At 37.1% G+C, this 23360-nt stretch overlaps 1 protein-coding gene across 3 annotated transcripts in view; it reads right to left on the bottom strand.

Moving 5' to 3' along the window:
* ACYP2 (acylphosphatase 2) overlaps window positions 1–23360 on the bottom strand; it is a 48803-nt gene that overhangs the window by 20933 nt on the left and 4510 nt on the right. Inside the window, exons 3-4 of one of the 3 annotated variants that reach the window (XM_087717527.1) lie at window positions 20390–20499; window positions 2396–2963 (exon numbers count right to left, since the gene is read on the bottom strand). In XM_087717527.1, the coding sequence (XP_087573653.1) occupies window positions 2906–2963; window positions 20390–20499 (168 nt within the window). In that variant the 3' untranslated portion in view covers window positions 2396–2905. Of the gene's footprint in view, window positions 1–2395; window positions 2964–18078; window positions 18960–20389; window positions 20500–23360 lie in introns of those variants that run through there. The other 2 variants (XM_014072266.2, XM_087717526.1) reach the window with 2 other exon arrangements.

Below are 23360 nucleotides of genomic sequence, written 5' to 3' on the forward strand. Positions count from 1 at the left end.
ATTCAAATTTTGCTTGATTTTAATCAAGAGAAGCACTTTCTATTACATAGTCTTCACATACTGTACATTAAATAAATATAGTGTTGGTGCATTATTTTTACATTTTGAACCTGCTAGTTCCTCTATATTCTGTTTTAATTATTGCTGCCTGGACATCATAAAATTTCTTTAGTAAGCAGATGAGGTAGCTTACCCATAATTTGCTGTGATCCACAGACTTAAAAGCTTTGTTTAATCAATAAAGCAAAAAATAGATTTCTACTTGGTATTCTTTTGTCTTTCACATTATTTATAAGTACTTAACAATGTAATTTCAGGATTGCCAGTCAGTTCTGAATGCTCCTTGCAAAAATACGTACGTACACTGGATTCATACATCGCATTAAGTCATAATGTGACTTGATATTTTGGCTTAGTACCGTGATGGCAAACCTATGGCACGTGTTCACAGGTGACAAGCCGAGCCATTTGTTAGGGCACACCAGACGTTGCCCTGTCAGCTCCAACGCACATGCGCATGCTTGCCAGCTGACTTCGTCCTTCTTTTTTGGCCGTTTTTCGCCCTCTGGAGGCTTCAGGGAAGCCTCCTAAAGGAGAAAAACGGCCGTACGAGCAACCTGGAAGTTTGGGAATGGTGACTTCTGGTTTGTCCATAGTGCCGTTTTTTGCCCTCCGGAGGGCCTTCGGGGGGGGAGGGGGCTCCTAGAAAGCCTCTGGGGAGGGTGAAAAAAGTGACCCAAAAGTGGGAGGGGAGTGCACATAGCATTATGGGTAAGACACACCCGTGCATGACCCCCTGCGCTCCCCCTGCTTTTGACACGCAATCCAAAAAAGGTTAGTCATCACTGGCTTAGTATATTCTTGAATCTAGTCATAAAGATTTATGAATTAGTATTATATAAACCATTGTTTGTGACTGAATATTATTTGTGAACTAAGCTGTTGTAATTTTTTATAAACCACATTTAAACCTATGTATGACACATGAACACACACACACACTTACGTTTTCTATACAGTATTTTCCCACATGATTCTATCAGATGCCATGAGGACTCAATCCAGTGGTGGGATACAACCAGTACGCCCTGGTACAGGCGTACCGGTGCCTTCTGGGAGCACAGGTACTGTTCTGGTACGGTGCTCCGGAGGGCCTGCCTGCCTGCCCACCCTCCCCACCTGTATTTGAGCCGATTGAGGCTTACGGGCACAGAGCGTACGTTGCCTGCACGATGCTCCGCCAAGCAGCTGGAGCATCGTGGGCAGTAAGTACGCATGCACATGCTGTGCGCATGCATATGGTGGATGCCCAGGCCCGTTGCACTGTACTGGATGCAATGGGATCCGGAACCAACCACTGACTCAATCATTTTTAAATCAAGCTCTTATGTTTTGAATGAGAGCTGCAAGGCAGGGGTGAAATTCAGCAGGTTCTAGAGAACTAGAAATTTTGAGTAGTTTGGAGAACCTGCTGGCCGCAGAGTGGGATGGGAATTGACATTTTGCAATATCCTTCCCCCAGGAGTGAATGGGGATTTTGCAGTATCCTTCTCCTGGAGTGGGGTGGGAATGGAGATTTTGCAGTATCCTTCCCCTGCCATGTCTGCCAAGCCATGCCCATAGAACCAGTAGTAAAAAAATGAATTTCACCACTGCTACAAGAGTATATCTATAAAGAACTCCCTAATTATCAAACAAACAAACAAACAAACGAAAAGCCTAAGTAAAGTGAAAAGTATCATATGGGATAGCTGAGAATGCTGCCTGTCCTTTGCCAGTAATGTAGAATTATCATGCACGCCTCCTTTCGTTCACCTTTATAATGGCCAGGCATCTATTTATTAAGTAGCTCATTCTTTGTCTGCCTCTTTACAGTGCCAAACTGGCACTTATATGTGCTCAATAATTATTAGTAATTTGGCATTCCTAATTTGGTTGTGCACTCTTTTCTCCTTTTCATGTCATTTTACTTTACTGCCCTTCCCATGAATCTTCATGTTGAGTTAAAGCCTTCTCAACAGAGCATTCTTTCTCTTTTTACTGAAGCCAGAAGCCTTTTATTATCTAAACAGCTCCAAAACATCTTTGAGTACCTTTGAGTGTGGGGAGGGTGACAAGAGAAAGAAGCCCTGTTTTAAGTAAGCTTTGTTGTTAGCATTTCTCCAGCAAGCATCTAAAATAGAAGGAATAGAAATAGGCAAGGCCTACCAGAAACAAGAATGTGAAATTACAAATCTGCATTAGTTGTGATAATTCTAATGGTGGCATGTGCCATTTCAACTGGAGTGATGGTATAATGGGTACATACGTTACCCAAATGCATTTTCAGTGTTGAACTATAACATGAAAGGCATGGTTATATTTGTATGTTAAGATTCATGCACATAACTAAGTGCAGCTAAGTGCAATGATGTTTTCCATCCTCTTTATGATCAATACAAACTTTGGGGGTAGAACATTATAGTAGAAACTGCCATTCATGCTGATTGTGTGATACAAAAATATAGACACTGACAAGTGATTTAAAAAAAACACTATACACAGTCTGCATATTTACATACATAAGCCTTATATCACACCCCAATTTTTCAGAGATGTTCTTCCAATAGAACAAAAATTCCATTAGAATGGAATTTTACGTGTCTATTAACTAACATAGATATGATCTTCCTCTTGTCATGCTTATGTCCTGTCCATCTGGTTCTCTGCATGTTGCATTCTGAAGTATTCCACATTTTGTAGTCAATGAAAAGCCATGAATTTGTTTGATACTTAGGATTAAAAATGAAAACCTTTAGGAGAATGGTTCTTAGCCTTAAGAGCCATGAAATTACAGGAAATGGCTGTGATTTTTTAAAAGGATGTTTACTACTCCAGCCTTTCACTTCTTCAGCTAAATGGGAAATTAACAGTAGTAATGGGAAACAGAAGGCCTGTGGGTGGATTGAGATAGAAGCCAATGCCTGCAAGAAAAATATTTCAGGATTTTGTGGAGAAGCAATTATTTTTACAGTTTTTTTTTCCAAGCAATAGCTATATATTTCTCCCTACAAACTTTAACTTGCGTTCCACTTTGAGCCATCTTCATCACTTTTTAAAATAGTTGAATATATTGTACATCTTGCTGTAATTAATGTTTAACTGTTCCAATATTAACTGTTCTATTCTTGGAATTATTCATAATGAAAATTAATGGCATAGATTGCTACAATAGCCAGTTAAACATTGTGATTCTAAGATTGCAGTAATAAAATCTAGAAGTTTAAATAATTTGGAGGCAAAATAGCAAAATTACACACGCACACACACCCATTTTCTTTCTCTCTTTTTTCTCTCTCCAAATGCTGGTGGTGGCAGAGTGGCAGTGGTGGTGGTATCAGGTTGGAGAAGATCCAATTCCTTTTACATTTACAGACTTTAAATCCTGAATGTGATCTAATTGTATAACCACTCTGTCCAGGACATCATTGTCACCTTTCTAAAATGTCGAATACATATGAATGATAAATTGCATGATTGGACTCCTTGGGGAGTATAGCAACCTTGGAATCTGATGTTAAGGAGTTAGACTGAGGGAGAGAAGGGGATAAGATAGGCGAGGCCTCTGTGGGGCAAGCCTGAGGGAGAGAAGGGGATAGGAGAGGATCAATGGGGCCAGCCTGAGGGAGAGAAGGGGGAGAGGACAGGGGAGGCTTCTGTGGGGCAAGCCTGAGGGGTAGAAGGGGAGAGGAGAGGCCAATCGTAACCACTCATTAATTTTCAAGCTGTAAGTGTTGGTTTAGCAAGCCCGATTACATAGTTTCGTAGCGTGGCATGGGTATCCAGCTAGTAAATAAATATAAATACCAAGATAAGTTTTAAAATCACACATGCATTCTAAGTCTCAGCTGCTTTTAGGCCCACAAAACTCTGGGTGGACACACCAAAGACCTTCAAATGTTATTACCAAACTGCAACTTTTAATATAGTAGAATAAGGGGATTATTAAATACATGACTGGAAAATAATCTCATTAACCATTCTGTAATTCTTTTGTTATATTTTAATTTAACTAATTCAAATAGTATTGGGTCTGGTCTTTTCTCACTGTTCTTTGATTTTTAACATGCTATTTAGAGGTCAAGTGTGACCTTTGGCCAACCCCCCCCCCCCCAAACCATACACTGTCACCTCTCTATTATAAAACCTAAATATTTAGATGAACTTTTATATTAAAGTAACAAGGAAGATAACTATTATTTTAAGTCATTCTTTTAATTTGGCAAAATCAACACTAAATATATTCTCTGCTACTCTTGGCTGTGATGAAACATTCTTTACCTGCAATATCCTTTAAATAGACAAATCTATTAGAAATCCATTTGATCCTCTTCTTTCTTTAATGTCTAAAAAGAATTTTAGAGAAGGAATCTATTTTCTGGACATCATAGATAATTTATCAAAGTTTATACCCTCATAAAGGCTAATGCATTTGTACCAACAATGGCTTTTATTAGAAAAGTTCATTTACAGGGCCTGTAACATTAACAAAATAAACAAAAAGAAATTCAAGCAGTGACAAATCATGCAAATTATTTGCAATACAATATATGATTTTGAGAGGTTTTATGTATATAAAAGGAATAATTTCTGAAGACCTTGGTTTGATTTTAAATCTAAAAATACTGAACAATAAATAATACAAAGTAATTAGTAAGATATTAATAGTAAAATACAAAATATAAAAATACTAAAAAGGAGTCGGTGCAGTCTGTCTATGCTCTGGGGAATGGGGAAGGGTCCCATATTTGCTTCATTGAGTAGAGTCCCGATCTTCTCTTCTTGTTACCCCAGTACTTTTATTATTTATTTATCTTTGTACCGAAGGACAACTCAGGGTACCTTACAATATTAAAAGGATTAAACTATATAAAATCTATACACAATACAAATAAATGATTTACAAAAATATAAATCATACATGCTATTCCCTGTCGTTTCTAGCCCTGAATCAAGTGCATTGATATGCTTTTCTGAAATATTGAAGTGTCTAATGCAAAGTTTAATTTTCTATAATATTCTTTTATTTCTGTTTTTATACTTTGGGGATACAATCATTGCTCATTAAAAATCAGGAACGAAAGAGAACATGTGGTCTTCAACTTATAACCATTTGTTCAGTAAGCTCTCAAAATTATGATAGCGCTGAACGGATTTATGACCTGTACTTAAAGTTATGGCTGCTGCAGTGCCTCTGCAGTCAAGTGAATAAAATTCAGGTGATTGGCAATCACCCACTCTTATGACCAACATTAGGGACTCTTTAGCTGTTCCTATCCACTTATCTTCTCCCTATTGTGCCCCTTTGGCCTCCTTCCCTCCTAATATAGGCCTTGGAGCTGTGTTCTGCCTTCCTGGGTACCACACCTCCTCCCCGTCATGGCTCGCTCCTCTTATCTTTTCTGAAGATCACTTTTCCCAAACAGAAGCAGCTAATGTATTATATGCCCTTCCTATACAAAAGTCATGTAATACCATCTTGGAAGTAAGATGCCATTTTGGGAGCTGCAATACTCACCCATCTTTGGAAAAGGTAAGTGAAGCAAGGTTGTGCAAGAACTTTCAAGGGATGGGTTAGCCTCTGAGAGGCCTGGTGTAGTCACGTATGAGTTGGAGAAATGCTCTAGTGTAGGCCTATGGCAGGCTCCCAGGGCTTCTTTATTATTTCAGAGGGGCCTGGATTTAATTGATTTAAATTAAGGAGGATGAAATGTTAGACAATTTCTAAAAAAGCATTGTAATACTTTGATAACATTGCTAGCTTGAAGCATAGGGAGTCAAGCAAGCAATTGGAAAGATGGGATTAAATTCTCCGCATGGGTAAGACTTTATTGTTCTTTCAGATTGTGCTGTCCAGTGTAATTGTTTGAATTTATGTTTCCTAGTTGACAATATTAATATTAATACAACATAGTTCTTTTGGGTTAAAAATAAATCCTAATTTATAAATGGTTATAATTTTAAAACCCAAGAGTTAAGAAAACATACAGTCTGGGCAATCATTGCATTAGTTCAAATCTCAATGCAACAAGGAAATGTAAAAAACAGATTCATTTGTAAATGAGTTTTGAAATGTGGAAATTGCCACTGGCTATCAATAATGTAATCTTCCACATCCCTCAATATTTCTAGCACAGCCAACCAGAATATATAAGTCCCTAAAGATTGCACATTCACTCAAATACATGTAGGAATCAATAATAAAATGACCAAATGGAAAAAGGGGCTGGGCTCCTTTGCTTTTAACATGCCTTAACAACTTTCTGAGAATGTGCATCCTGGCTACAATAGCTGGGTAGAACTAAAGATTGAGTGAAAGAGCAAACCATTGCTATAAATAGCATCTGCACTGAAGTCTCTTTCCATAGTATGTAATCACTTGCTCCATATTCTGGTGCCAGGCATTATGTTTTCCATTACTGCTGCTGTGCGTTGATATGGAGCAGAGATAGGGAAAGGCACAAAAAGATGACACAAAGGCATGAACCCCACAACTGTAACCCATGAAAACATATTTATTTAGGTTTCAGCGATCTAGAATCTGGCCTTATGAATACTACATCTCCTAAACAACTGTTATTGTTCCTGTCATTTGGACGTTTGCAGATTAAGATATCGCTTCTTTAAAAAAATTTAATTTTACATTTAAAAAAAATGTAGCTTCAGTTTGAAAAATGCTGACAGCAAGCTTCCTTTTTATTACATTTGAAACAATACTTTAATACCTTAATAATACTTTACATAATTTAAGCAATCATCTACTTTAATCCATCTGCTGCAACTGTATTTTCATAATGCATACAAATCTTTTGTACTTGCAGGAGAGCTATTTTAGGTATGATGTGTGTCAGCTACAGCCACAGCTGTTGCATCTGCTAGATTAGATGCAGATTTCCAATTTCCAAATTTCCATCTTTCCAATTACAGAAAGAAACAAAATATTCATTCTTATTAAGGTAGGATAGTAACAATACAGAGATATCTGGCCATGTAAACATATTCATCAGTGGTAAGACCAATGAGAGGATGCTGAAATGATTCATGCAATAAAATATAAGGTCTCCTTGGTGCTCAAAGACAAACAATTCATATTCCTCCTTCCCCTGCCCTAGTATTTGTTTCACATTATGCTAAAGAATAATGAGTTGTTATTCTTTTTACACAAAACCTTGCTGCAGGACAATTGAGCAGAATGTGTTTCTGAGGGTTGTGAGAAGATGAGGCACAACAGGTATGTAACAGTAAGACGCAAAGTTGTGCCCTCTTTCTGGAAGCATTTTTGTAGGCATTTCAGTTTTAGTGGGCTTTTGAAACTTGTAATTCTGTTTTGCTAATTTGCCAGCAGTGGAAAAAAAGGAAACGAAATTTCTGGCGATTATGAAGATTCTTGTCTGTTGTTCAGCAGATGAAGGTGTGGACCTTTACACTGCACATAGCAGTTGATTCTTGCTCCAATCTTGCTGCCATGACAGTTCCTCCCACTGTTACTGAGAGTTAAAACTTGACTTAAGAAAATGGAAATGATGGATTTCCCCAGTTTTAAGTCAATATTCTAACCATAGAGTAGTTCCATACTGACTCCCTTGAGTATTTGATCTTTCTAGTCCAATGTGCATTAAAGTTGTTGTATAGACCCAGAGTTATCACATGATTGCAGTAATATAGCATTGTTACAAGAAATGGAAATGAGGAACAGTTTGATATTGATTTAAAGACTTTTTATGTTGCTCTGAGTTTTTAAAATCAAAATGTTTAAAAAAATCAATACACATGCACATGTAGTAACTAAAAGTGTATACATATACAAGTATGATTACGGTGCTTTCCCATCACTGCTTTTATTAAAGGAAAAGAATTCCCAGAATTGTTTTCAGCTGGAATTGGCAAATGTAGATTCATAAAGTTTGGAAACTGGACTTTTATTTTCTACAATTAGAAATAAAACATGGCCTTAATAATATTACCATTGTTATCAATATGATGCCTGTACTATTCTGTTTAGATCTGTCACAGTTTTACATTCAAGTAGTGGGCATCTCTTTGTGAGCTAGAGACCATTCTTATGGAAAGTATCACCATGTGTTCCTCCAGCTATTACTGGCTGGCATTGACTATTCTTTTTTTTTTTAAATAGTCAGAAAAATCAGACAGGCTTTTACACAGTTTTTCACTTTCACAAGAGATACCTTAAATCTCACTTCTAACCTGCAAGTGATATCATCAGCATGTCTAAAATTGTTCATGTTTCTTCCCACAGTTTTAATTCCATTTTTTCTTTTGGTACTTTTCATTTTTTCCACATATATAAATAAGGTGATAGGATAGAACCTGAGTACATATCTTTCCCTATTTTGAACCGTATAGTTCCTCCTGATTCTACTATAATAGTTGGTTGGTTCCTTATTATACGGTATGAGGCTATCTTTTTTTTAAAGCTTTCCTCAGCTTTCATATAGCTACAGAAGCAGCCAATCCAATGTACTGCATTGCAGACAAAAAAAGAAATTCTATCATCTCCTCAAAGTCATCTGCTTGGCACTTTTTCTATCATGCTAATCATTTCATGCCAACTAATTATTATAAAAAATGTAATGTTAAAAATGAATGTCTGGCCCTGTTTGTTTCCCTCTTCTTACCCAGACTTATATAAGCCTGGGGACAGGAATGATCTTACTACTGTTTTGGGGTGACTAGTCACAATAAAATTGTGTTAAATTGATAAATACTTTCAGTATCTCTTACATGGAAATTAAATCACCTTGGCTAGATTGTGCAAATTAAGTGTGAATGAAAAAGATGTGCTAAGTATACATTTCTTCTAATATTTAGAAGTGTTGGAAAGTGAAATAGGTAATAGATTCTGGCAGATTCACAGAAGTTGAGAACCATGCTGCTATAATTCAGAAAAAGGAGCAATGGGGAAGAAGCTAATAACAGTGCTTACTAACTTGCGGCATTTCCATTCAAAATGACCTTAAAACCCCAAGAAAAATGTTGTGATTCAGATTCTCTAAAGCACATTCTGAAAATTCTAATTAAAAGATTATGTTAAGTCTTCAGCTGGCATATAGCATTTGTCACTTTCATTCAAATGACGAAAAATAGCCCCTGGGGAATATCTGTATCCTGGAATCACAACCTTTACAATGTCTGCACTGGCTAAAACTACCAGATCCAGACTGTAGAAATACAGCCAGCAAGTATATAGCAGCAAAGAATCATAAAAAAGGGGAAGGAAGGAAGGAAGGAAGGAAGGAAGGAAGGAAGGAAGGAAGGAAGGAAGGAAGGAAGGAAGGAAGGAAGGAAGGAAGGAAGGATCAGGATTTTTGCTAAACAGATCTGATTCCAAAATAATGATCCAAATAATGTTGAACTCAGGAGGTTCCAACCTTGAATTGGTATGCTAAAAGATTCTGATGGATAGAACATATTCAAAAGAGATCAAATAAAGACAGAAGGAGTCTACTGAAATAGTGGTCCATATCCAAGATACCTTAGAAGATATTGCATACATTCAAGAATTTCTAGTACTAGAAGATAACGTTAGGTCAAAACTCCAATACCAAATTGGAAATCTACAGGAAGAGATTGAATACCTACTGAAATATGGCAGGCAATAGAAAAAGAGTCAGTAAAGGTTCTAACCAAACTCTACCAGCAATTCTGAGGAATGTCAATTAATTGAAAGAGGTGAGTTTACATTCCAATACCCACCCCCTCAAAAAGATTGAACAGGGTATGCAATCTATCATACAATATTCTTAATCTCACATGCTAGCAAAAATAATGCTTAGGATCATCTAACGCAGATTAGAACCCCACATAGAAATTCCAGATGTTCAATTTGGCTGTAGAAAAGGCTGAAGGACACAAGACAGTAATGTGATGCATGGAGAATAATTGAGAAGCCAAAGAAAACTAAACGGAAGTCAGTACATGTTTTATCAATTAGAGAAAAAGCTTTGTGTCAATCACATCAAGCTGTGGAAAGTACTCAGAAAAACAGGATCCCAGAACATCTCATTGTCTTTCTGAGAAATGTATATATGGGTCAGGAAGCCACAGTACAGACAGAACATAGTGAAACAGTCTGGTTCCAAGTTGGCAAAGGTGCGAGACAATTATTTATTCAACCTAACTATTGAATAAATATTAACGGAAGCTGTATCAGAAGATGATGAATATTTTATAACTGGATGAAGTTACATCAATAACCTGAGCTATACTGATGAAACTATCCTGATAGACGAAAATACAAAGGATGTGCAAGCCCGAGTAATAAAAGTCAAGGAGCAAAGTGAAAAAAATGCAACTAAAATTAAATATCGGTAGTACTTCAATCATGAAAGCAATTGGATCCAAAACTTGCATTACTAAGCCAAGTGGTCATAAAGCACAACATCATGTGACTGCGTCACTCAGCTATGAGAAATCCCAGCAGTTCTAATCATAACCCCAACACTTTGAAGATTGTTGAGAGGAGAGAATCACAAGCAAAGAATGTGGTGAGTGGGTGGCACAGGGGAGCAGGGGGTGCTGCGAGCAGGTAACTAGGAATCACGGGACAGGCTGATGGGGCTACAGGCAGATCAGCAGATTGAGAAATTGTCTTCTACCATTTCAGTTGTAATACTAGGCCCATCTAGGCCAATCCTGCCCATTCTACCAAACTAAGGCCTCTTCAAGATATCAGTAAGTAGATTTTTTATATTTATTAGTCACTGCAGATTCCTGGGACTGAGCATAAGCTACTTCTATTTATGCTCAGATGAGGGTGACATGAGCAGCAATGTTCAACTTGTGTACCAATTGGGTCCGTTTGTGGACCTCAAGGTTTTGCTCATGTTGATTTATGCCTTTTTAATTGCGTTTGGATTACTGTAATATGCCTTGATTAGAGCTTCTCTTGATGTACATTTGGAAGCTGTAGCCGGTCCAGAATGAAGTAGCATGGGCAGTAGCAGGTGCATCTTGGTATGTTATGGAATATGTGGGCGACCTTGAGGAAAAAGGGGAAGAGATGCTGCCTAGGAAACTATCAGACTGGAGACGGGTAGCTGCCACTTGATTAATGGTCAGAGAAAGAAATTTAGCAACTTGCCCCAGTTGATCAGGCAATCAAGAAGCAGAGGTGGCATTGGGAAATCTGTACCTTTAAAGATTCTATTCATATAGCATTGCAATAAAATAGAATTAGCACATCTAGTCATGTTCCCATCCAATTTACCTGCAAGGGTTGACATGGCAGGCCTATACAACACTGTGGTTCTATCACCTGCACTGGCTTCCATTAGGCTTTGGGGCATGATTCAAAGTGTTAATTATCATCTACAGTATAAAAGCCATACATGCCATAGAGACTGGATACCTTCTGAGCCTCCATATTCCCATTGTATCTGCTTTAGTAGAAAGGGAATGCTCTAGTCCATCCTACCAAAGTATATCATCAAGCTGGACCCTGAAGGTGTGTCTTCTCTGTAGCAGTTCCTGCCTTGCGGAAAAGATAGTTCTGAAGAACTACATTTCCCAGACATTTAGGCCAGCAGATTAGTCATGCTCAACTCTTGATGTGATTCAATGATTGAGGTGTATTATTTACCTAGGCATCATGGGTTATGTCTATGGAGATCCTCGACTGAAGAAGCTTCTTGGATGAGAAGCAAAACAGTTTCAAGGAAAAAACCAAGAAAGTCTAGTTGCCTTTTGGAAAAGTACTTTTGTGACAATCATCGGTTATGTTTGTTATTATTGGTTTTAATATTTGCATTCTGCCCAGGAAGGGGCGTGATGGCTCAGCAGTTAAAGACACTGAGCTTGCCAGCTGGACAGCTCCTACCCACTAGTAGTTCAAAAGCATGCAGATAGGTACCACTTTGGTGGGACGGTAACAGTGTTCTATGCACTTCAGCATATAATTTTGCTGGCCATATGACAACGGAAAATGTCTTTGTCTGGCTTCTCAGCTAAGAAACAAAGATGAGCACCACCCACTAGAGTAGGGCAAGAATGATCAGGGGAAGCCTTTAACTCTATTCTGTTCAGAGTCATTAGTGTAAGACAAGTGGCCATATACATTATTTAAATAATAAAACAAACAACTATATTGATTAATAGGTAAATTTGCTGTTTTTTAGAGTGGGTGTTATGTACTGGATAACAATATACAGATATGTAGAGGTACACAACTTTCACTGTCTTGAGTGCTGTACTGAGGTTTGCATAACATATTTAGGGCCAAGTTTTAGAAATGAAAGGATGCATAACTAAAAGTGATCTGATTTGAGCTGATAATGGCATATTCTAAGAAACAGAATCACAAAGCCTCAATTTGTATGCTAACTTTACCCTCAAAACAGAAAATCAAACATTTTTTCCTAAGCTGTTTTGGGGGCTGATAAGATAGTTAATTGGCAAATATACCAAAATAATTGTTGAAAAGCCCACTGTATCACAAAAGACACGAAAACAATGAATACTGGTCAGGTTTAACAGTACTTTAGGAGGTTATGCAAATCCAGCCTGTGTGGTTAGGTAAAGTTTCAATATATCACAGACTCTAAGGTATTGGATTAACAGAATTAAGTCAACCATTGTTAAACCAGCATGGTTTTAATTCTATTGAAATGCAGTATTTATCAAGAATGGCTCTATTCAAATTGTTCATCAGGTGCAACATTTATTCTTTTCAACCTCTTTCAGCTCCTAAAATCATGTCTGCATTTGGTTCCTGATCTATGGGATAAATTTACCCCCACCTCCAGCAAGCACCCTGCGTCTTCCAATGAATTATGTTGCAGTGTAAATGTAAGGAAAACTCATACTAAAAAAGGTATGCCTGTCAAACTTCTGCAGGTTGCTATAGCAATAAGCACAACAGTTCCTTTCTTCTTCTTCTAGGGATTATAAAGTAGAGCAGTGATTTCAAGAAAATAATGGGGAAACTCAATTTTTGCAGTAAAAATATTGAAGCAATTTTAAAATGATGTTATAAACACATGTATTTGTGGCCATAGAATATTGGGTTTTTTTTAGCAAAGAGATGGTCTTTTGTAACAGGTAATATTTCCTCAATGAGCACAAGTGACTGGAAGGCATTTTTCCCCAATGGTTTTGAATGATAAATAATAACTACAAAAATATCCTACCAGCATGAGGAGTGAGATTAAATAGTGAGAATGAATGTTTATAAACTACCCAAAAGTAAAACATTGTTTAGCACTATTTTTGTATTCTTAAATCAGTGTGCTAAAATAAATTGACCTTGGATACTATGTAAGGTTGTAGTGGAAACAAATATTATTCCACACATTTTTAAGTACTCCTATAAAAATATACATTTAAATATTTATAGTTTGGTGTGAACTGCTAAGCATAGTGTTATAAAGAAGAATGCTATACACTTTTTTTTTGCTCAATGTTTCAGTTAAAAAAAAATCAAAGGAGAAGGATGAAAAGAGGTAGGTCGGTACTATTAATCCTTATTTAATGGGATCAAAAACTCATTCATTAACCTCAGTGGTCACTAAGTGGAAAAATCGCATGACTGTGACTGTGCATACAATCTTACTTCAGCTTTGCTTTGCTTTAGAGACCTGTGAAGTTTTTAAATGTGAGCATTGGTCACATTCACAAGGTTACTGTTACTTTTTCATCACCTGCATAATTGCATAGTGTTTCTGTCTGAGGCAGTTGCTAAACAAGGTTACTAGCATTTGCAACTCAGAGCTTTGTTTTCAAGTGTCCCCAAGCATTCGGACAGAAACAGAAACTCAGGCTGGGAGCAGGGATTCTGGGAAGAGCTACATGTTCAGAATTGCATTCTAAAAGACCATGGCAAGGTGGTAGGGATAAGGGTGTTTTTTAGAGTGGGCATTTTAGCTGATTTGTTTGGTTTGTCATGTTCTTAGCTCTCAGAATCTGGATCTTGCCTCAGTCTTAACTGGTGAGTGCCTTTCTATAGCGTAGGAACAAGAGAAAAGGGGTCTCGTGTTGATAAAAGAGACAAAGCTCACTGCAGAACAGTTTAAAATGAATACATAGGCATCCAAAAGAAACTGCAGTTCAGAAGTTACTATTATCCATCAAACAGCTCCATCTAGAGATCTGTTAGCAAGTTTAAAAATAAAACCCATAACCCTAAGAGCATAATCAATCCAGTGCACAAAATGCATTTCTTTTCATTAACTGTATATGGCAATAAACTGCTAAATATTTGGGATGCCAGGTACTGTAATAAAATCTAGAACAATGCCTTTAGTGCATAGCTTCATATATGCTTCATATATACCTACAGTGCCATAGACATAGGCAGTGCCTATGTCTATGGCACTGCATCATCAGTGCCATAGGCATAGAAAACTGATGGCAGAAAAAGACCCAGTGATCCATTGTGTCTGCCCTTTGAGGTTTGTCTGTCTGTCTTTTTATTTACCTATTATTTTCAATTATTAATTAGTATTAATATTTTATTAGTATAATGGTTTGTCGCAGTTAGCCAGATGTGCAGATTGGATTTGGATATTTTTATCTACCTTCCCGAGGACCTGGGATAGGCAAATATCAATGTTTTGTGGTTTTAGAGGTATGGCCACAGGATATAAGCTGTTCTGAGTAATGCTGCCTTTTGCAATTTACTGATGGTGAAATTGTTGGATACAAAAATGTCTTCCTGTATTCTTATAGAACATCAAATAAGTGTTTACTTCTTTACTCTAATACCTTTGTTTAAACCTTGTCTGAGGCTGATGAAAAAAGGTAAAACTTCTTTGAAATTGGGATCGACTTCTCATGACCAATGGATGCTAAATTTCCTATTAACAGTGTAAGACTGATTTGTCACTGGTTTTTCTCAGATTTTTTTCATACCTGCCTCTAGTCTAAGCCCTGGGTTTTTTTAGCAGTTCCCCATCCAAGAACTAACCATATCTGACTTTTCTATAACATCAGTCATGGTTGGCTAGGAGCTGCCTCCCTGCTATGACAATTGAAGCTGATGTTGCGATCCAAATATCATTACAGTATTAAGTATTGTTTGCAAGGACAGGAAAGAATGGTAAGAAATGAAGGGTATATGTTTGAGAGCATTTGAATTCTGTATCTGTCAGTAGTTTTCAAGTCTTCATTGATAGAAATGCACAAATCTGACCAAGCACAGGCACAGCTCACATCTGAACTATAAAGTAGCAGTAATAGCAGTGAAGTGCTCATACTCTTCTACTTGTCAGAGGAGTGTTATACAGTAGCCTTGTGTAAAACTGCTCGCTCCTTTTAGAGTGCAAGAAGAGTTGCTATCTAGTTGTAGTAAGTTCTTATCACAGCATTTTGCTGATATTCACCATAGTTCTAATACTTTAGGGGCAGAGTCTAAAGTTGCATCACTTCTTGCAGTTTATATGAGAGTCCTTAACCTATAGATTCCAGTGGAATAAATAGGAGCTAAATGTGCTTTCACACTGATGGCTTGTATTCATACCCATTCAGACTCCTTAAGGTGGCTGGGGTAATAGAGATGAGCTGAGTTCAATACTTCTCTGATATAGGGTGATGGCAACCGTCCTTAAAGAAGTTGTGGTGCCCTGACTCCAACTTTCTTTTGGGGAAAAATAGTGTTTATAGAATATCTTTAAATTGATAATTTAAATCAGAGGAGTCAAACATGCAGTCTACAACAGCCTAGTTCAGTTCCCCAATGTTTCCAGCTTTGCCTACCGGCGGGGGAGAGGGGAGGATAGTTCCATGCGAGTGACCAACACGCATGCGCACAGCAGTTCCATTTGTACAAGTTGTGTGCATGCAGGCCTGCCCACTCACGCAAATGGAGTGTGCACGCACATGCTTTCCCACTGCTTCTGCAAGTGAGGATGCGCAAGTGCACTCATCAGCCATTTCTGTGACCTGGTTGCAATCGCTTCATGCCCCACTAGAGGGCCATTGTGGCTCAAGTCAGATTTAAATGCAATTAGGGAATATTTAACAAAATAATATACACATAAATATTACATTTAATATTTATTAATAATAAATATTATTATTGCTTTAGTATTAATAGTTTATTCTGCTAAACATTTTGAAATCCATGCAGATTATGATAGCATATAAAAACAAATATTAATATTCTAGTCCTTTTTGGAAGGTTCACAGTATAAGATTGAATAAAGTTGACTGGAAACAATTACACTGTCTAACATACCTGAAGAATATCAGACTGGTAAAAATATAATTATTCTGATTTCTACTCCTAGTTGTACATTCCAGGAGAAAACCGGTTTCTTAAAACCAGGTAACCAAATATATGTTCACATGAATTATTATACATCAGTGATCCTAGCATAGCCATACCATTTCTCCAGTGTTGTAATTGCTTCTCATCAGTCACATCTAATGAGTCACTTTGATTTATTGTTTTGTTTTCTCTGTACTTAATGCTTTGATTCTTTTCTTTCAGGAACTAGACTAATAAGCCTCCATTCTGCCCTCATCCATTTCCTCTTGGCAAATGGCCAGATCTAAAATTTGGCTTTTAAAATACTTACATTTGACAAGCATGGTTTACAATAAAAATTTTACAGTATATTTTCTCCTTTCAGCAAAAAGAAATGTTTTGTTTTGGGGCTGTGATAGATAATCATGCCGTGTCTAGAATATTATCAAATGTAAAGGGCTCAAGAATGGTGTGGCCCCCACTATCCTATTTCAAACTTTTGCATTTTTCCCCTATTGATTCAATTTGGATTAGGCTGAATTTCTTCTTGTTTAGATTGGAAGGCTTTGGTTTACATTTATATAAATGTAAGTTTGGGTATGCAGTTAACATAGACTTCAAACAACCAAAGCAATGTCTGTATATACTGTACATGGAGGGTTATGCCTGCAGTTATATCCCTTTTAGGATCTTTGACCTGCCACACTCTCTCTTATTTCATTATGCTGTTTCATTAGTGTAGTAGTTGGGAGGGGGTAATAGAAAGGAGTAGAATTGTGGAATGTGTTGTTGTCATTCTTTTCTAGAAGCCCAAGGTCATCTTTTGTCTCCGCACCTCTGCACGTGACCGGAACCAGCTGGGTGGAGATGCCAGCATGGAAGAAGATTGGGCCATGTGATGGATTTGTGGATGTGGGGACAAGATCATGAACTTTCAACTGGGTGGGAATCCTAGGTAAGTTCTAGAATTGGGATTCCACAGATGTGCCAAGATGTCTGACTTATTAAATTTGAATTTTAAGGATCGTTTTGCCTTGGACTCTGATTTAATTCTGCATGATACTTGGAACTCTGACATTATCCCAATTCTCGAAGTTACCTAGGATTCCCACCCAGTTGAAAGTTCATGATCTTGTCCCCACATCCACAAATCCATCACATGGTCCAATCTTCTTCTTCCACGCTGGCATCTCCACCCAGCTGGTTCCGGTCACGTGCAGAGGTGCGGAGAAAAAAGACGACAAAATCGCTTTGAAGCCTGAACTATGGATAGGAATCAGAGCAACTCTGGAATGAAATCAAGTTGTTAATAATGGATATTAAAAAAAAAAGACTAACAAAGATAATGAGAAAAAAGCAAACTTGAAATCAGAAAAAATGGTGGAAACTGCCCAGAAGAGAAGCCAAGCCTAGAAAAGAGCAATATTATAATGATGTCTATAAAAAACATCAAATATAGAAAAACAAAGGAAGTCTTCCAAAAGATCTCTGAACTCAGAAATCTCAGATCAGTTTGTTAAAAGATGCTAATGGACAGACCAACCTGTTCAAAGAAGATCAAACAAGGATGGAAGAAATTATCAAACAAGGATGGAAGTCTGACAGAAAAGATGTCAACATCCAAGAGTCTTAGGAGACACTATTACTAGAATATGAAGTTGGATCAGCACTTCAATCATTACCAAAGTAGAGAGCTACAAGAACTGACAATTCCCCTTGGAAATATAGAAAGCAACAGAAGAATTAATAAAGGTTCTAGCCAAATTATGGCAGCAAATCTGGAGAACATCACAATAGCCCATCAATTGGAAGAGGTCAACCTACATTCCAATACAAAAAAGAGACATAGAGTATGCAAACTATTATACAATACACTTTTTTGACATGACAGCAAAAGAATGCTTAGGATCATCCAACCTAAATTAAAGCCCTCATGAAAAGAGAAAAGACAGATGTTCAAACTACTGTAGCTTTAGAAAAGGTCAAGCAAGCAATATAAGACATTATTGCTGATGCATGCTGGATCATTGAGAAATTAATTACCACTAAAGAACACTAAAAAAGAATCAGCATGTGCTTTGATGGTTATAGAAAGACCTTTCATTGTGTCGTGTGCAGTGTCTTTAGGAAAACAGAAATCCAATAACACCTTTTATAATTAGAAATTTTTAATGTAATAAACTACACATAAGAACAAAGATAGAAAATAAGAAATAAAGAAGAAATTGAAAACAACAAAAACGTACACCTGAGCCTTCCACCATTCTTTCTATCAAACAACTGTCATCTTAAACTTGTCCCAACCTCTTTATTTCAGACATCTGACTACCTCACTGTTTTCATGCAAAACCTATACCCAGGTCAGGAAGCCACAGTACAGACAGAATATGGCAAAAACAGACTGGCTGCAGATGGGTGAAGAAGCGAACAAGGCTGTTTGCTCTTCCCTTATTTATTCTCTCTAAATACTGAGAGGGTTCCAATTAAGTTATGATAAAAACAACAGAGGAAGGCGTTGAATGCTTTAATATGTACATAAGAGTTTTATACCAATATATACTCCTAATGTATTAAATTGTATATTACATTTACAAATGATAACATTAGCATTGTAAGTGTTTCGTTTTGCTGAGTTTCTTCTCCATCTCTCAGTCCTCATTAGATTGTAAGAAGGATAACATTTTTTTTCTTGCTGGCTGATTCTAGTTGGACTGCATTTCTGAAAAGATTGTGAAGCTGTAAAGTGCTGCTACTTCTTTCATAGCTATAATTTTAAGATCTTGTTGCTCACTCTAACTACTTTAGTTTCCCCTCCTTCACAGATAATTGGCTTTACCCTGTTTCCCTGAAAATAACACCTCCCTGGATAATAAGCTCACTCAAGCTTTGAGTGCATGCGCTAAAATAAGCCCTCCCAAAAATATTGCAACACAGTAGTAGCCATGAGGGGACCATGCTCGCCGCCTCCTGCACCTCAAAAATAATAAGACCTACCCGAAAATAAGGTCAAGCGCTTATTTCAGGGGGCAAAAGAAAAAAAAACCTGTCTTATTTTCAGGGAAACATGGTAGTTTTTCAAACACAATTCTCAGCCCTTCCAGGTAAATAAGACAGAAAACACAACTAGATGAGCTAATTCTAATTTACCATAATGTTACATTAATATTCTTGCAAATCTGAAGATACAGACTTCCCACTCCACTTTTAATTGATCAGTTAGAGTGGGTCTTTCCTAAGTTTCTTTCTCTGACCACTAAGTCACTGGGGGCTCCTACCACTCTTGTCTGATTGTTTCCTAGGTAGCATCTGTCCCCCCTCTGTCCCCCAAGGTCATCCCCACATTCCATTTCCAACAACAATTTCCTTTCTCTCTTCCACCAACAGCATACCATGTGCCTTCAGCATTTTTCTTTTATCTCCCTTCAGTACAGGTGTGGTCCTTTTCTCTCTTAAAGTACCAGGGACCACAAACTATAAGGAGAAAAAAAATCACACTATTAGCCTTGAGTTTTTCCTTACACGTACACACACACACAGACACACACACAGACACACAAGTATATCTCTGCACCTCTACCTGTCTCCTGTTTATCTATCTAGAAGCCAGATTAGAAGGCAAGCATGGCTTTAAAATTGGAGGAAGAATTATCAGTAGCCTGCATTATATTGGTAATATTACTCTAATAGCAGAAAATACAAAAGATTTAAAAGCTCTAGTAATAAAAATCAGAAGTACTAGAAAATTTGTGATTAAGATTAAATATAAAGAAAACACAATTAGTGACCAGTACAGCAACTAACTGAATTGGAAAAATAGGGTGCCAACAAAGTAGAGGTACTTCCCTTCTGGAAGATTTTAGATCATAAGGGAAACCTATGACCTTTCAAGTGTTCCTGAACTACAATTCTCAGGTCAAAATTGAGATGTCTGGAACTGTACTTTAGTTCTCCATTCCTGTTCTAGCTTGCTTGAAGTTTCAAGTTCTCATTACCAGAGTTTAGTTTTCTTCTGAAGAAAATTCATTCAGTTAATTGTTTACATTTCACCATCCCTAGAAAGCTTGTTCTTTATTAATTGGCAGCAGCATTTGAATCAAACGTAGCAATTTAGTGAAGCTAGCCAGCAGACCAAGGAAAGAGTGTACTTACATCTCATTCACTTTCTCTTCTGGACCTTGCACTTGTCCAGTAACTGTTCCTTGTCTGGTATTTTTAACCCAGCCAACTATACCCGCTTTCCTAGCTTTATCCTCTGTGTACTGGTTTGGAAAACAAACATAAGAAGATATAGTCAGCATGCATTCAAGATTTAAAGCTGTGACAGTACATGCAGTCCTAGACTTAATGACTACAATTGAGCCCAAAATGCATGTTGCTAGGTAAAACACTTTTTGCCCCATTTTGTGACTTTTGCCATTGTTGTTAAGTGAATTACTGCAGTTAAGTTAGTAACATGGTTTTTAAGTGAATCTGATTTCCCCATTAATTTTTCTGGTCAGAAGGTTGCAAACAGTGATCACATGATCCCAATCATCATAAATATGTGTCAGTTGCCAAGCATCCAAATTTTATTATATGACCACCGGGATGCTGTAACAGTCATAAGTATGAAAAACAGTTATATGTCACTTTTTCAGTACCATTGTAACTTCAAATGGTCACTAAATGAATGGTTATAAGTCAAGGACTACTTGTACAATTCAGTCTCAAAACTTGTGTTTTATTCAATGACTTGCTTTTTAATGGCCTAGTCTTCTTCTAAAAGACCAACAATGTTAAGTCTTAAATTTGTTTTTGCTACTTCTAGATTTGGCAGTAGAATTAACCTCATGTTCTCAGCTGCATATATATAGAGCATGGAATCATAGGGTTGGAAGGGACCTTGGAGGTGTGTGGGGTGGTTTTCTAAAATTATACTCAGAACATTTTCCATAAATAAGAGATATGATTATGTTAAAGAGTCACACAGGTATTTGAATAACTTCAAAAGCAGGAATCAAAATAGATTCAAATAAAATTTAAAAGCAACATCATTAATAGAACTAAAACAAAAGAAAACTAAAATAAAATAGTATTAAGTAGGTGTCAGACTTTCCCCCTAACAATTTGGATTGGAAGCAGTTTACACAAAGAACAAGTCTTTCAGAGTACTTATTAATAATATTTATTTAGAAGAAAGGGTAAATCACAGTACGGGAATTCCAAGAAATACTTTATTTTCCATGAGAAATCTACATACAAACTTTCTAATGTAGCAATCCTGTAGTCTGTATTCTTTTTTTGTTTAATTGGTTATTTATTTAAGGAACTGTAAAGTCACACAACTAAAAATATGATTCTGGGCAGTACTTTACAAATGTAAACAACCATGTATTATAAAGCAAACAGGATATAAAGCATAGAATATATAATGGAAACTAAATAGGGTAATTGACTCCCCTCAATTGGATGCAAATACTGTATATGGAGAAAAACTCAGGTCTTAATGACTTTTTTATAGGTAAGCGGAGTTGGAGACTGTAATATATCTTCCTAGACTCGTAATATAACTGTGTTTAAATTAAGGCCCCTTGAATAAGGGGGCAGGTATTTTGGCAGAAAGATGTGGTAGAATGTGGACCAGAATCACAGAAGAAAAAGGCTCTTTCCAGCAAGCAAAGAGACAAAGAAGTTTGGAATATTTGATATGTAGAAAAAAAAATGAAGGTGGACTCCCCTTAGCATTTGCAGGGTATATTAAATAGTTATAAAAGCAGATAAATGCTTTAGTCTGGCATGACTGCTGTCTATAGGCAAGCAACAATAAAAAAATAACACAGAAGTTATGCCATTCTTGGTTCCTTGGGCCTAACATAGGCTATCCCACAAGTAGCTTGGTCATATGCCATGTATGGCTTTAAAGGTGATAAACCAGCACTTTGAATTGCATCTTCTGGGAGCCAATGTAGAGTAATCATAAGAGTGTAATGGCCTGCACCCATAACTACTTGAACTGCTGCATTCTGGATAAATTAAAGATTCCAGATAATGTTCAAGGCCTCATTACATTAATTCAATCAAGAGGTGACTAAGACATAAGTGACCCTGAGCAAATCCCCTTTTATCTGCAACTGGAAGATAAAACTATACAAAGACCCCTATGGCAACAGTGCTATCTGCTCTTTGAGCAGGACCTAAGAATTTAGAAGGACTCCCAGCTTGCCCACTAAGATCCAGTGATAGAAACATTCCAGTTCCTGGATCTGGAGGACCTAAAACCCATAGCTACTTCATCTTTGCAGGATTAAGCCTCGACTTTTCTTTTCTTGCAGCCTCTGCACACCCTGAAAGAATATTGACAGCTTTATTTATTGCGGATAGAGATATTCAATGATGAATCATAAATGTATTGGAGATACTTCACTCAGTATCAATAGATGATATTGCCCAGTGGCTTCATGTATTGTATATATTAAAAAGGAGGTAGTGCCCTAAGTACCATCCTAAAGCTGAAGTCTATTGCTCCATGTTCTCTGCCAACCAAAATGGTTTGGGATCTGTCCTGAAGGAAGAACTACTGCAAAATGAGGTTTTCCAATAATGATACAAAAAAGAAGCTGAGGCACTAGAAAAAATGTAGAGAACAGCCACAAAGATGACAAGGGGCCTGGAGGATAAATCATACAATAAACAGCTAAGGGAACTAGGTATGGGCAGTCTAATGAAGAGAAGGTTTGGGGAGATATGAAAGCAGTCTTCCAATATTTGAAGGGATGTCACAGGGAAGAGAGCATCAATGTATTCTCCATAGCACCTGAAAGAAGGACAAAAAGCAACAAGGAGAAGCTTGTCAGAGAAAGATTCAACAGGGAAATAAGGAAGAATTCTTGACAGTGAGAACTATTAATCAACAGAGCAGTTTGCCTCTGAGGGTCAGGTGCCTCATCACTTCAGGTTTTCAAGAAAAGATTGGACAATCATTTGTCTAGGATGATATAAAGACTCCTGCCTTGGGCAAGGTATTGGATTAGAAGACCTCCAACATTCTTTCCAGTCCTATAATGCTGGATTCCAATATTTTATTAGTTTATCAAAATATAAAATACCAAAATACAAAGAAAAAGAAAAAGAAAAATAATGG

The sequence above is a fragment of the Thamnophis sirtalis genome, unplaced genomic scaffold (assembly GCF_051295495.1).
Source record: "Thamnophis sirtalis isolate CommonGarterSnake01/CBP01778 unplaced genomic scaffold, rThaSir2_p1.2 scaffold_6, whole genome shotgun sequence".
Taxonomy (NCBI): Eukaryota; Metazoa; Chordata; class Lepidosauria; order Squamata; family Natricidae; genus Thamnophis; species Thamnophis sirtalis.